The sequence below is a fragment of the Quercus robur genome, chromosome 9 (assembly GCF_932294415.1).
Source record: "Quercus robur chromosome 9, dhQueRobu3.1, whole genome shotgun sequence".
NCBI classification, from domain to species: Eukaryota; Viridiplantae; Streptophyta; class Magnoliopsida; order Fagales; family Fagaceae; genus Quercus; species Quercus robur.
In genome coordinates, this window is record NC_065542.1 from 17,797,603 (window position 1) to 17,813,251 (window position 15,649).

The following is a 15,649-nucleotide window of genomic DNA, read 5'->3' on the forward strand; positions in this document are numbered from 1 at the left end:
GGCCCAACTTAAAGAGAAGCTACAAACATTGGGTGAGTTTGGTTCAGCTTTTTGAAAAAGTGCATAATGAAAAAGTGGAGTTTCAAAAAGCTGAATGTTTGGTAAAAGCTGTTAAAAAGTGCATAATGAAAAAGCTGAGTGTTTGGTAAAAACTGTTAAAAGTGGCTTTTTGAGGGATAAATGACCAAAAAGGACAATGTATATATAAGGGATATTTCAAACTTTTTTTTTTTTTTTTTTTTTTTGTGGATGTGAGTTTATTTCATACTTATTATAAATCATCTATTTCATATACTTACTAAACAATAATAATAATAATATTAATTAAATCTAAATAATTTCCATCAACATGAAGCACAACATAAAGCTAATATTAGTCATAAGCTAATATTAGTCCTAAGCTAATATAGAGTATCACATAAGGTTGGTCACTTCTTTTACTTCCAAGAAATCAATTCTTGTAGGTACGCCAACTGTAACTCTGGCTCCTTGAAAGTTAGAAACATATCCCTATGTATCTTTTTTAGTAACGCTAAGGAAGCTTGAACCACAAACTTACTATCCACTCCAGGAAGTGCTCTCACAATCGCCATGACATTATCAACTGAACTTGGTGACTCTCGAGAAGTACCTTCAGACTTATTCTGACATACAGTTATTAATTCACTAATACGATTGTCCAACATTGCAACTCCTCCTATCTTCTTCTTTTTCTTCTGTGAGGGTATTGATTCACTAGTTCGCTTAAGTCCTGAACTACGTGATTGACTAGTATGTCCTTGTTGCAAACTATCAATGTCTAAACTCATGTCACATTGATTATCCTTAAATTCGGAGCTACCATCCGAATCACCAGCACCCTCTTGTGGCATTGTTGGAGGGAGTGTATTTGAAGAAGGGGTCCATGCAGCTTCTCCAGTTGCTGCAACATCCCTAAACATTATATCAAGCTGTTCTGGATTCTGTAGACCTTTCTCTCGAAATTTTTTAGCTTTGGGTAATTCCTACAAAATGTAAAAGTGCTTTCACTCAGATAGCAACAATATAAAAAAACTATTTCCAACTAACTACATATTAATAAAATACTCAACTCACCTTCAACTTTCGGTCCCACCAATCATCAGGAGCAAGAATTGTTCCCTTCGCTGTATCCCAACCTAAACCTGTGTCATGCATCCTCAATTTTTCCCACAATCTCCAATCACCTTTTAACACATCCCACCTACTTTTTAATTGCTCCCTATCATAATTTTGACCGGTTTCATCACAAAATTTGGTCACTATATTGGTCCAACCTAGGGTACTAAAGGCAGCACCTTTATTCCTATTCCCAAGTTGAATCTGTTCCACACAAAGATTACAAAAAGTAGTGGTCCAGCTTGAATTATTATCCCATAATGCTCTAGCCTTTTTTGCCTCGGGGTTGGAAGTTGTGTTTTTACCCATCTATAAAGTTAACCAATGAGGTTGAAGCATATTAGCAAAACTATAAATTTTTTATTAAGATCAAAACAAATAGGTACAAGGACTAGCAGGTCCAAACAGAATTATAAAGCAGAGTTAGGCTCTTTCTAAGGAGAGTTAGTCATGCATATATACATATTACAGAGGTCATGAACATCAAACATATCACAATCAGGGTAATAGAAGGTATGAGAAAGCATATACATGTATGATAGAGAGGGACAGAACTAAATCAAAGGGACTTAAGTCTTGCTCAGATGATAAGGTCAAATGAATTCATTAAAACTATAGATGAAAACTCTGAAACTTCACAGCTGTTTTTTTTTTTTTTTTTTTTTTTTCAGAAATTAATAATTAATTTTATATTTCAAGGCCTCCTTACTTTTTATCTCAAAATATGTATATCCCATAATTTCAGAGAGAGAAAAATGCATTAGTTTAACAAAAAACTTTTTAATCCCCTCCTACTCCCATCGTCACCACGCACCACCCCCTCCCACCCCACACACACACCTCAAAAAAAATAAAAAATAAAAAATAAAAAATCCTTGTCTTTGACACTTTCTCTATTTTCCAGGCTATATGTTGACATCAATACATAAGCATAAACGAGCACACAGTGACCACCTTCCTAGGCACTTGCACTTTTGGAAAACTTGAATTTGTTTAAGAACAAGTACTTAAGTGGCTGAGAAAGTTTCAAAAGCTATCATACATGCTTCTCACATTAAGAACTTCAAGTTCATGCAGTGACCAAAGTACAGTCACATATGCATGCATTGTTAAATCAGCAAAGTACAGTGACCATGTTATGTTATGTATATGTTATTTTTGCAAACTAAGAGAGAAGTTCAATACAGAGAAGTCTATGTTCTATAATTTATGTAAACAGAAACGTTGCAAACATCTCTATCAACCAATAAATGCAACCTCAAATATACATGCATGTTGTGAAGAATGAAGGTTGTCACTAAAGTTAAATGCATAATGAATTTGAGCAGTTTTAGAGAAAATCCTTGCAGCATCCTAAATCCTATGGCTACTAGGGAAAATTAGGACATCTTTACCTCTTTCACTTCCATCAATCTCATAACCTCCAATATTGGGATGAGAAACTAACATACTCAAATGCCAAATTACATAGCATAAGTTGTCTTATGTGCAATTCTATGAGAGGAAAGCAGTTGAATTTAATGACATGTTAAACTTAACATAGCTCAAGAAATGGAAAATTGAGCCTGTAATAACCAATGATTACAAGATTGTAAAATTTTAGTATAAGCCAGAACATAGCATTTGATTTCTCTAATTACGACTGAGGATGCATTGGCAGCTTCAAAATAACTTGCATTGATTCTAACAAAAGAAGATTTTTCTTAAAATCTACATTTTGGATTAGGAAAAGGACAAATAGTTTCATAATCAATCAGGAAAAAAATTGATTTTGACATATACATGCTTAAAATAAAAGGCACTTACAGAACTCACCTACATTACTGAACCTAACCCAGGCCCCACAATTCTCACTATAACTCACCCTAAGAATAAATGATTACGGAAAGCGATACACCTTGGATAATTACATTTGATGGGCGAATGAACCACTCCACCTCTACGTGACAATTTACACAGCACAGTGACACTAGAGACCATTGATATTGGTCATGCTATCCATTTTCACTAATCTAACCAACAGACACCCTGAAGATTTAACTATTTCATGGAATACTATCTCTAAATGTTGTGGAATGCAAGAATTTAATTGTAGGTAGAAAAACATATTATGGATGATCAAATTACTAATGGAAATAGACAGTAGAACTAATATGAAAATGGAATCAAACATAAAATGCCAAAATAAAATTTTGAAACGTACAAGGCCAAAATAAAAGCAACTCAAAATTTTAAGGGTCAAATTAAGTATCCTGGGGAATTAAAATAATTTAATCATATAACCTTTGCTAATACTTGCTTGAACTGCTTTGACATCAGTAAAGGAAAACACAGAAAAGTGAAATCTAAACGTCCATTACAGGGAGAGGCGAATAAAAAATAAATTGTATCATTGATCTAGACATTAAATGTTACAAACCAAAACACAAGCTAACACAACTGAAATATATAAGTTCTTCGAAGAGTACAAAATGTTACAACCAGTCTGTGAAGCATAACAATATCTCCAAGTTAATACACATTCATAGCAAGATCCGAAATTTTGTTATAACAAAACAAATAAACAAAAACACTTCATGAGAACATGTATATATTCCAATCAGCAAGATCCGAAAACAATACCCATTATATATTCATCAAACTAACACTTCATTATATATTCCAATCAGCAAAAACAAATAACAAAACAAGTAAAGGAACAATACCCATTCATAGCAAGATCCGAAATTTTTTTTCCCACACTCGGTAAAAAAAAAAAAAAATCAGATCAGTGTTGGTACCTGGTTTTTGGTAGCAGATCAGTGTTTCTGGTACCTGAGAAATCAAAACCCACACACCAAAAGTGAGAAATCAACCAAAGAACAGAGAAATCAAACCCAGATCCATGAGAAATCAACCAAAGAACAGAGAAATCAAAACCAAAAAAACCCAAATCAGACCCATGAGAATCAACCCCGGTTCGGTCCAAATCAAAACAACCCATACCCATGACAAATCAACCCAAAGAACACACAGAAAAATCATTACCCATAAAACAAACCACAATCCAAAACTACAGAAAGACTTACGGAGAGGAAGAACCAGAAAGAAAGAAAGAAAGAAGAAGAAGAGGAAGACGAAGCGGAAGAAGAAAAGGAAGACAAAGAAAAAAGACAGAGAGTAGAGAGACTTACGAAGGCAGAGCAAGGCAGAGAGAAGAGATGGAGGCGTCAAATGCGAAGGGAGAGCAGAGATGAGAGATGAGGGGCGTCAAACGTGTGGGTATTTCGGTTTTTCAATGATTGCAACGGTAATATAACAAAACGCGCATAGTGCGTTTTGATTTATGGACCGCTGATGGTCCATTTTCGTTGCGCGTTTTGTCTTCAGTTTTTTCTAAAAGTTCAAAACGCAACTTTTATAAAAAAGTTGCGTTTTGAACTTACCAAACGCAGAAACGGGCTTAGCTTTTTTGAAAACGCCCGTTTTGGGCTGAAAAAGTGGAACCAAACGGGCTAATTATCTTAATGGCTTACTAGTTACTAGTGATTAACCCACTTTGCCCTTTGCACAAGCTTATGTCCCTAATTTTTGTATTCAATTTCCAACCATCATGTATTATTGCAAACACTTTCACTAATTTGCATGGAATTAATTTTCTTAGAGAAACCCCAAGTCCTTGATCTGGAAATTAAGAAATTAATCTGCTTCCTAGCCAAAGAAACTTTGCTCCAAAAGAAGTACTCAATTTACATCTTTAGGCATGTGCTTTATAAAATCCTTGTTTTATTTTTTTTTTACTAAAAAATCCTTGTTTTATAATGCTAATAAGATTTTTTTTAAATGTATGTAAACATACTTACCAGAACCCCAAAAAAAAAAAAAAAAAAAAAAAACTACCAAACAAATTAATCCACTCTTACTAAATTTCATTTGGGCCCTTCCCAAATGAAATCGATTGTTTGGAATTTGAACGTGTTGTGAGATGCAAAAGGTGCCCTACTTGTAGCCGAATGTAGTAGGAGATTGACCCATCCTATGTGAGAATGTAGATACATACGAAAACATGATAGATTTTCTTTAGAGGGAGAGCAAGTAGTGATGAAGAGCAACAAATAGCAGGCATGCGTTGTGGGTTGGAATTTGGCACATCGTATGGAGTGACAGATGTTACACTAAAGGGGTCCAACAATACATCCTCAAACGCTTCTTGTCCATGTCCACCTCCCTGTGGCTCTCTCCACTGGATCACATTTTTGAAGAAGTAGGTTACGATAAGGAAGCATTCCAATCCATTTATTGGGCCTCAAAGTCTAGATCTATCAATAAAGCTCTTAGGCAATATTTGCACTATGTAATTCCATAGACAGGATAGGAAATGGCATAATGAACTTCCTACCATGTTCAATCACTTGATGTAACTCCTTTTACATTACATTTCAGATGTGTGATATTGATTAACACAATATGGGAATTTCATGTTAATTAAGAATTTTATCATGAAATTTTTTTTTAGAGAATTTTTTAAATTTAATTTAGTCCTTTGTGAAATTTTTTTGGCTCCCCATTGTATGCTAGCTTCCCCAAATCCAAAGTTCAGGCTCCATCTTGGTGGTGGTGGTGGTGGAATTAGTCACAATCTAGTGGTGCTTGTCACTGTCACAAATTGCCAAGCTTGGAGGTCGCATATCGGAGATTTGAGTTTTCTATCGTACTGCCACCAACTTTCATATTAGAGACTAGCTTGGTTTGGTTTTTGCGGTGGCAAATTTGGGTATTTAAAGGTTGATTTTAATCAGAAAACAACAACTCATATCCATCCATACATACTTGCATCCTCATATGCCAGCTCTTATATCAACCATTTTGATCTCATTACTATTTAGTAGTTGGCCTTTATTTTTCATCAATCCTAGTCCAGCATATAATCTAAGTTTAAATAAGGAGAAAATTTTTGTTTAGCAAATCATCCATTGATCATTTCAACAGGGGATATTACACAAAGCATGAAATTATAACATAATAAGAAGAAATGCCAAATCTCATGCTTAATCCAAGCATAATTATCTTTCAGTAGTTTTATGCGCTTGTAGTTTGAAAAAAAGTTTGTTAGTTCACAGTTTTATACATGGAAAACGACAATAGGAAGTTCATGGGTTCAAATAATGTGAAAATTTTTGTTTAGCATTTTGATTGTGAATGAGAAAATTAAGAACAATTTTTTTTAAAATACAACATTTAAATAAAAAAGTTTGTAAACATAAACATAATAATTTTATAAGCTAAATTACAAATTACCCATTTAATTTAGGCTAAAATTGAAATGAATTCAACGACTTTAATTGCAGTCAATTTAATCCTCTTGTTTTGATTTCAATCGTTTATTCCTCCTATTAATTTTTGTTGTGATTGTTGTTAAGTGCCCAGAACAATGTAATTATGATTTTTTTTTTTTAATTTCCATAAAAAAATTTCAAAAAATTAATAATAAATATTTTTTGAAATGGACATTTATAGTATTGTACAACTCCGTGTTATGAAAGAATGAAAAATTTAGATTATTTTTCATACTTCTTTAGGAGTGTATGGGAATTTGCTATGAATTGTACTTGATGGATTACGTAGTAACCACCACATCTGAATAATCTACTTAATTTTTTAGCTATCAAAAATACAAAATAAGGTAATTATTTTTATTTAAATCTCAATTATTGACAAAGTTAGCTTATATATATATATATATATATACATATACATATACATATATAAAAATTATATAAGTATAATTTTATTATTATTTAGGTTTGTGCTTAATGGCATTTTATTTTTCAATATTTAAATGTTTTGCTGTTGTCTTTTATCATTAGATGCTTAATTAATTCTAACAATCATGTTCACTTTTCATATACCATTTTAAAAATATTAAAGGGTTAAGATTCAATCACAATCCAAGAAGCTGTACTTGAAGCTGCCATCAAGGCTAGAGACTTGGGATACAACTTCCTTTTGTTTCTCAGTGATAGTAGGAGATCAGTTTTTGTATCCAACAGAAAATGTACACCCAACTGGCAGAAGAGAGTTTTGTTGGAAGATTGGTCTAACTTAGTCGACTCTGACTTAGTCTATCACTTTATGCATGTCCCAAGGGTTGTAATTAGTAATGTTAGCTACCTAGCCAAGTTGGCAACTAAAATGCCAATTAACCACTGTATGTTTTAATCAACTCTTTTGTAAGCTTTTCTAGATTTTTTTTTTTTTAAAAAAAAAAAGGTAAAAATGAAGAACCAATTTTTAAATACAATATTTAAAATAAAAACTTTATAAACATTGTTTTTAGAGTCAAAAACTATATAAACATAAACATTCAAATTTTCCCATATAGAGTATAGAATTTCTTTACCACTCTTGGGGTTGCTTGAGCTTGACACAATTGTAAAATGAGGAAAGCACTATGTGTTAGTTTAGAGATAACAAAATGGTAGCTTCGTTGTGCGAAGGACGACAATCACACTGGACTCTTCCATGTATACAATTCTTATTATCTTATGCACATATATATATATAGTCCAAAGGTGGTGCTATATTTTGGGGTATTACCCTTGCATTCGATGACTTTGCTGAACTTTTAAAGATTGTGGATAATCTTGAACTTTGACAATCAAAAAGTGGACAAAGAGAATTGAGTGCAACTATGATCAAATATTTATATATATATATATATATATATACACACATATATATAGGCCAAAGGTGGTGCTATATATTGGGGTATTACCCTTGCATTCGATGACTTTGCTAAACTTTTAAAGATTGTGGATAATCTTGAACTTTGACAATCAAAAAGTGGACAAAGAGAATTGAGTGCAACTATGATCAAATATTTTTTAAATGATTATTTGATATACATTGTCTATACTCTTTTTTTTTTTTTTTTTTCAATAAAAGTAGAATCTTACGATTCTCGATCCGATTCAATGATTCAATAAAATAGACTAGCTTGGTTTGGTTTTTGCGGTGGCAAATTTGGGTGTTTAAATTTTTTTTTTTTTTTTTTTTTTTTTTTTTTTTGTGGGTTTGTGTTGATATTTGGTTTGATTTGTGAGGTGGGTATGGTGGTTGATTTGGATTTAGATTGATTTTTGGTAAGAGAAAAAAATAATATTTAAATGAGTTAGGGATAGAGTATTGAGACCGATATAGTTATCTATTAATGGCAAAACTTAGGTACAATACTTAGGTACTATTCCTTAAGTTCACCTCTTAAGATTCTGTCATGCAAATTTTTTTTTTCATGAAATGAAAGTGTATTTTTTAGTTAAATAGCCACACAGTTGAATCTTAAAATTGGAAATTAAGGAACAACACCTAAAATACTATGCCTAAGTTTTGTCCATCTGTTAATAGTAAATTAGTGAAAGTAACAAATATGACCAAATTTCACTTAAAAGTGTAGCGGGGGCTGTGATGCTGTTGTGAATGCTCTACTTGTTATGAGTTCTCTGGTCATAAATTGAGCATGAATGCCTGAGTTCAAATTAACATATTCATTTTATTTTATTTTTATAGAATTGAGTTCAAGTTAACTCAATTTGTAAAGTTATGCCATTGGTTCAAATCCTAATAATAATAATAACAATGAAAACAACAGCATTTTACTTTCAATAATTATAAAAACTTTTTAAAAAAAATAAAAATGGACAACCATTCAATATTTTGTTAGTATTTGAGAAGTCGTAACCTTAATTAAGTAGCTTTTGCTTTGCTTGCATCCAGTACTCCAATGTAGACTCGACCGATGATGACCAAGTATCGTGTCGGCCTCATATTCGTCCAGTTTACTATAGTACTAAGCAGAAGCTTTCCCCTGTCAAAGGTTCTCTTGCAGTTTATTTTCATGTATTTCCAAAACTTATTGAATAGTGGGACCGGTATGCACCCCTAATGATAATGGCACGAAGGAACCAAAAATGTTTCATACAAGGCCATTAATGATATTTTGTAAGATGCTAATTGGTGGCAGAAATTATTTCTGTGGCTTATATGCGTTATAAAATAGTACAATTTTAATTTCATACCATGACATGCCGGTGAATTCAAAACGACATACTTATAGAGGAAGGACCTGTAACTATAACAATCGCTTGTAATTGAATGCTGGCATTTGCATTGGAAGTATGTAACAAGTTGGCCTGTATACTGTCTATTTGAAGGGATGTGTATTACACAGTATATTTACACAGTTTTATGCACAACTCAACAAATAACTTAGACCGTGGACCACTGCATATTCTTAATACGATGGTCACTCCATAAATATAAGTGCTTGTGGAGGGCAAAGATTGGGGTTCAAATCTTTAAAAGGAAGTTTCACACACATATACATTTAGATTAAGTTATTTGAAGGGACATGTATTACACAGTATATTTACACAGTTTTATGCACAACTCAACAAATAACTTAGACCGTGGACTAGCGCATATTCTTAGTGCGATGATTATTCTACAAATATAATTGCTTGTGGGGGGCAAAGATTGGGGTTCAAATTTTTAAAAATGAGCTTCACACACATATACATTTAGATTAAGTTATTTGAAGGGACATGTATTACACAGTATATTTACATAGTTTTATGCACAACTCAACAAATAACTTAGACCGTGGACCACCGCATATTCTTAGTGTGATGGTCACTCCACAAATATAAGTGCTTATGGGGGGTAAAGATTGGAGTTCAAATCTTTAAAAGGGAGTTTCACACACATATACATTTAGATTAAGTTATTAAATTAAGTTAAAGTAGAATTTCTATATTGTATAAAAAAAAAATTAAAAAAAAAAAAACTTAGACAATGAATTAAATTCATGATTTCCAACTATGATTTCCAAGCAGTACCGGCTGAATAGTGGAGCAAGAGAGGCGGTCGCCTAAGGCCCCAAGTAAAAAAAAGACCCCAAGTAAAAAAAAGGCTCCTAAATTTTAACCAATAGGGTTATTTATAATCAATAAATAAAATAATATTTTTTATCAAATGAAAAACAAATAAAAAATAGAAAAAAATGCAATGTTTACAATATTTTTTATAACACTTTTACAATTATGCTAAGTAGCAAGTTGTTACAACTTGTTATTGATGACAAAAAAATAATTATAGTGATATTTTCAAAGAGGAAAAAAAAAAAAAAAAAACTTAAAACCTAGGATTTATTGTAAAAAAATATTGTGAATGTTGTACTTAAAAAAAATAATAATAATAATAATAAGAGTTTAATTAGCAAACTTTTACTAGTTTTCGTCTAAGTTCACCACTAACACCATTCTTTTACTTACTATTATCAATCTACCATATCAACAAGTAGAAAAAATTTGTCATATTTTTTCTATTTATAAAATTTCTAAAAAAAAGAAAAAATTCTACATAATTTATGTTAATTAGTAGTAATTTTGCATCTAAAACAAGATAATCAATTTTCACCTTAGACCCCCAAATACATCAAGCCGCCCCTGTTCCCAAGTTAGAAACCGTGACTTTAAAGTCAAGTCATGATCTTAGTTGTTTTTTGAACTGCGTAATACTGTGTAAAACTTTATGTGTTCAACAAGTATACTGTTGGTAGTTAATTGTAAATTACTCAACATTGTCTCTCCTAAAAGTTTTGTATTTTCTCAATTACATGTAGATTCATTTCATGATTTATCTTAAATATTACAAATTCAAAGGTATGAAAGTTAATTAAAAATAAAATAAAATCTTAATCATAAAATGAAAACGTAGTGAAAACAAGAAACACTCAATACAATTATTTAAAAAAAAAAAAAACATATATACTATCAAATATAGCACCTTAGAAGTACCTCCTGCATTAAGTGTATTTAACAATTGTAAGGGGTTCACACAGCTGAGATTTTCTTCATTGAATTTCCCCCTATCATCTTCAGCAAACTTTTTTTTGGGTACCATAAGTGTAAGTGTATAACTGCTAAAATCTTAACCACCCATTTTAATTGCTTTGACTTTTGAGTGATGACAGGACTCAGGAATACTACAGAGTTTATAACCAAATATGTCACCCAACACAAAAGACAATTCAAATATTAATTAGTTATAAATGCTAAATTATGAGCTGTAATGCACATTTTTTTTGAAAAATAAAACAAACTTTTTAATTATTCATTGGTTTATGACCACAAATTTTGTGTGCTTTTTTTGGGATATATGTGTAAAGTTTAACTTTGTTTTTGAAAAAAAGTTACAAAATTTTTATTTAATAAAACATTAAATACACCTTAACCACTACCGGCAAGGCATTTGCGGCATTCTTTAACAAAGCCAAATTATTAGTTTTAGTATTTTCCTAACGGTTTCAATCCAACCCTCCATTAATAATTAATGATCAGATCTATTAAACACTATCCTATTACACACAAAATACACAATTCAATTTTTGAATTGAAATCATGTTTTAAAATCACAATTTCAATTCAAAACTTTTCGAACTAAAATCGTGATTTCAAGACATAATTTCAATTCAAAAAATAAAATTGTGTGTATAGTATATGCAACCAAATGTGTATAAGAGACACTAACCTAAAATTAAAGACGGAGACTTTTTAGAGGTGTATTAATTACTAGTAATCAGTTATTAGTTATCAATTATCACGCATACAAAGACCCACAAAGATCCATGCAAAGACGAGAAGGAGTGTGTGTGTCACAAGGACTTGTTAGAGCTCAAGCTTCAAAATAACCCAAGCATGAAGAAAGTACTTTTCTTACAAGTTGCATCCTATTATGTATAGGCAAATGGCAATTGCGGCGTCCCACTAATTTTCTGATGGAGATTCAGATGGTGATGTGTTTTTTTGCAACTCTTTTCTGCACCGTAGGGATGCTCATTGACAAGGACTTGAGGTATCTTTCCATCGGTTAACTCAAAGTGCACTTGAACTAATAAGGACTCTAACCTAACCTTCACTTCTTCCCATTTAATTAGATAATTATTCTTAGCTAAAACTTAGGCAATACCCATTAACTAATTTTAATTTTAATTATTTTAATATTGAAATATACTAACCCATCCTATACTTACTATTACAAAAGTTGGATTCTAAAAAGCATGATTGTATCAAATGAGTGAATGACTATCTTCTTTTTATGACAAGTGTCTACATTCTTATTAATTATTAAAATAAATTATTTTAGATTAAACCCTAGAATCTGCCAAGAGTTTTGTAGCTTATTATCATAAATTTCTAAAAATATTCCCTAAACCAATGTCCTTAAGACATTCATTAACTTTTCCATATTTTATTTTATTATACAATTAAAACTCTATTTCTAAAATTTTGAGTGACTCATTAATCATTGAAATAGTTTTTATGATAATAGTAGGATTTTTTTTTTTTTTTTAAATTTACATATCATTTTTATTTAATCCATGTAAGAATATGACCTATATATTGTATCGGAAATTACAAGGGAAGCGGTGGAATTCGAGCTTGGGGGCACAAAGTACCACTTGTTGCTAGTATGGACTGCAATTATTTGTCAATAATGTTTCTACTAAGGAGTAACTGTAATCATTTTTTGCGCTTGGTCTTTGCTATCTGGTATTTTAACTACAGTTCTATTCTCCGTGACAGAGATCTTGGCTGTTATTTTCTACAAAGAAAATTTTCAAGTAGAAAAAGGAGTTGCTCTTGAACTCTCTTTGGGGATTTGTTTCCTACTTGTATGGTGAGCTAAAACATAGCAAGACAAGGAAGCAGACCCCAGAACTAGAGTCAGAAATGCCTCAAATTCCTAAATTATGACGTAAAAGTTTAATTTTTTTAATTTTTGCTAGTAGGATATACCGTAGTATACATTTGGAATTTGAAATGTAAGCATGTCTCCAGTTTACTTGGATCCATTTGTTTATTAGGGCCGGAATGCTCCAAATTTGGATTGCATGTGGAAATCTTATACGGGGATATTCTATTACGTCCTATTTGCCAGCTTATCTATGTCCAAAGAAAAATGCTCATAATTGTAAATTACGTAAGAAATCTTTCCCTGAAATAGTAACATTGAATCATTTCAATAAAGGATCTGCTAATTTTCACAAAGTTCTTTGGCTGTTTTGGAGCTTCTCCCTCCATTATCTTTTGGGTTGGAGAGCTGCTCATTACTTTGAGGTCACATTACATGAGCTTTTTTTTACACCATTATGGTTTGTGTATAGCACTATAGCGGTTCATTGTGCATATTTATCACAAATGATGTGGCTGATAGGTTGTGACAGTAATACTAAAATATAAAAAATGAAAGAGAGACCATAACACGTTGGGTTGAGCACAAGTAGGTTGGATTTGGGTTGACCCTAAACCTATCACTGAATCCGATCACGTCAAGTTCGAAAGGAAACAAACCTTTACCGGCCAATCATCACCTAGAAATTGACCGAACAAGTCAAAGAGTTTGACGGTCAGATCTGTCGGATTTTTGGTTGGTGAGTTAATGGCGACAGCAACTGCATCGATAGATAAGGGGGGAAATGACGAAAGACGAGGGAAATCTTGACCTCCAAGATTGTCACTGCCAGATCTCAACCTCCAAGATTATATCTAGCCATCCCTTGCAAAATAGCAACCTAGCCAGCATTGAATGCCTCTCCCACTGCCGCAAATTCCACTGGCTATTGCAGGGAAAGAGGCAAAAGAACAAGGTAGGGTGGTTTCAACTATCTGAGCCCCCATTACCCGATATATGAAGAAAAAATTATCAGGTTTCTTGTCAAAGAACCCGCTACTGACCAAAGCAATGGCAGGTCAGACACATGGGTCGGATCCAACGATCTGTCGCCCATCCCCTACTAATTCGAGTCTCACTAAAGATAAATTGCCTATCACTATTTGTAGAGACATCATTGACAATCAAATATCACATTATTATCAGCAACCAACCAATATAAGTCCACCACACAACAATCAAACACGAAGCATTGCAACACATCTACTGAGAGAGCAATTACTGTGCAGACACGCTTGCTAAGATGGGTTGCACATATTTCCCTTTGATTATGCTATTTCTCATTTGAATTCAAACTGCTCTAGTAGAGTTTGTACTAGAATTGTTTCGTTATTGTTTTCAATTTGTTAATGTTTACTCAAAAAAAGAAGAGTATTTAGTGTGTGTTTGTTTTGTGATGATTCTGAGTTTGCGTTTGCATTTGGTTGGTCCATGGCACTGTTCATGGACCAGCCAAACACTAAAAACGCGTGAAAAGTTTTTGCTACTGTGTTTTTGCCAATTAAAAATTATTTTACTACAGTGTTTTCAACAATAAGTTTTTAGTTTTTAGCAATAAGCAGTATCCAAACAAACCCTTAAAGTTAAAACATCACTGTATCTATTAACCAGGCCCCCAAGTCAGTGCAACTAATTCTATCAATTATCATATAAGGTAACAAATCACAAGCAAATCTTCAATTGTCACAAATTTTTTGTAGCATAGAACTTGCAACGGGTCAAATTTGGGCTAAGCATTTACAAACTTGAAATGGTTAACAATATACACGTCAAACTCATCCCAAACCAATATGTTTATTTTATGAATTTGGGTGGGATTGATCTAATATTTACTCAACATTAAGAAATAAAATAATAGAAGATTATTGTATTTTATTTTAACATAAATTCAACAGTATAATCATTCAATTCACATGACACTTCATCAAATACTATGTCAACCAAATAACACCATAACTAGTTATACTTAAAAACCATCTAACAATACTAATAACGGCCCCAAATAAGATTCAAACTATCTTAGATTACATAGATTTTTATAATACACAAGGGTAAGGTCATGAAGAGAAAGTCTTGGCTGACAAAAAAGAGGAAAAAATTGGCAGTTAAGGGTTATAGGGACCCTAGGATTTCTGTAAATATTGTTAGTATTAGAAACATTTTAGTAATCACATTATTTAGTTGGATCATGTTAGGGTTCCTAATACCAAAAGCACCAACCCATCCCAAATCCTGTCAGGTTTTAGATTGGAATCGAAACTCCAACTTGAAGTCATTTTAGAATCTCAAACTTGTCCTATAAAAGTTGAAACAGGTCAGGAAACCTACCAAACTTTTGTTATGGGTTATGTGTACTTTTCAAAATAGAAGCTTTAGGGGTTATGCCACCTTTTCATTTCCAAGTATTACCATTTCCAAATTTAGCAATCCTCCAATCCAACCCAGAAATTTTTGCAATCCTCCTATCAGGTATTGGCCAAGTTTTGTTAGAGTAGAGCTGCTTAAGTAACTGATGAACAGGCTCTTAATTCATGATTACTCATCAATATGTACCCCACTACTTTTCTAAATGAAAAAAATACCGCCTAGCCTCGTAGTAAGAACTCGTTCGCTGACCAAGGTTCAAAATCCACTTTGGTGCCAACCACCAACTTGAAACTTTTACCCAACACCAATGAAGAGAGAGAGGACTATTAAAAAAATCTGTTTCAAGGCAGAACAGATCGGTAACATTACTCATTGC

At 32.4% G+C, this 15,649-nt stretch overlaps 2 protein-coding genes across 14 annotated transcripts in view; both read right to left on the reverse strand.

The window, feature by feature from the left end:
- LOC126700082 (chaperone protein dnaJ 1, mitochondrial) overlaps positions 1-15,649 on the reverse strand; it is a 52,923-nt gene that overhangs the window by 22,220 nt on the left and 15,054 nt on the right. The window lies entirely within an intron of this gene.
- LOC126700083 (L10-interacting MYB domain-containing protein-like) lies at positions 395-4,628 on the reverse strand. Its single transcript, XM_050398069.1, has 3 exons — positions 3,918-4,628; positions 1,096-1,446; positions 395-1,004 (listed from the first exon to the last, which is right to left on the reverse strand). Exons 2-3 carry the CDS (start codon positions 1,444-1,446, stop codon positions 438-440), a joined length of 918 nt encoding a protein of 305 aa, XP_050254026.1. The 5' UTR covers positions 3,918-4,628; the 3' UTR covers positions 395-437.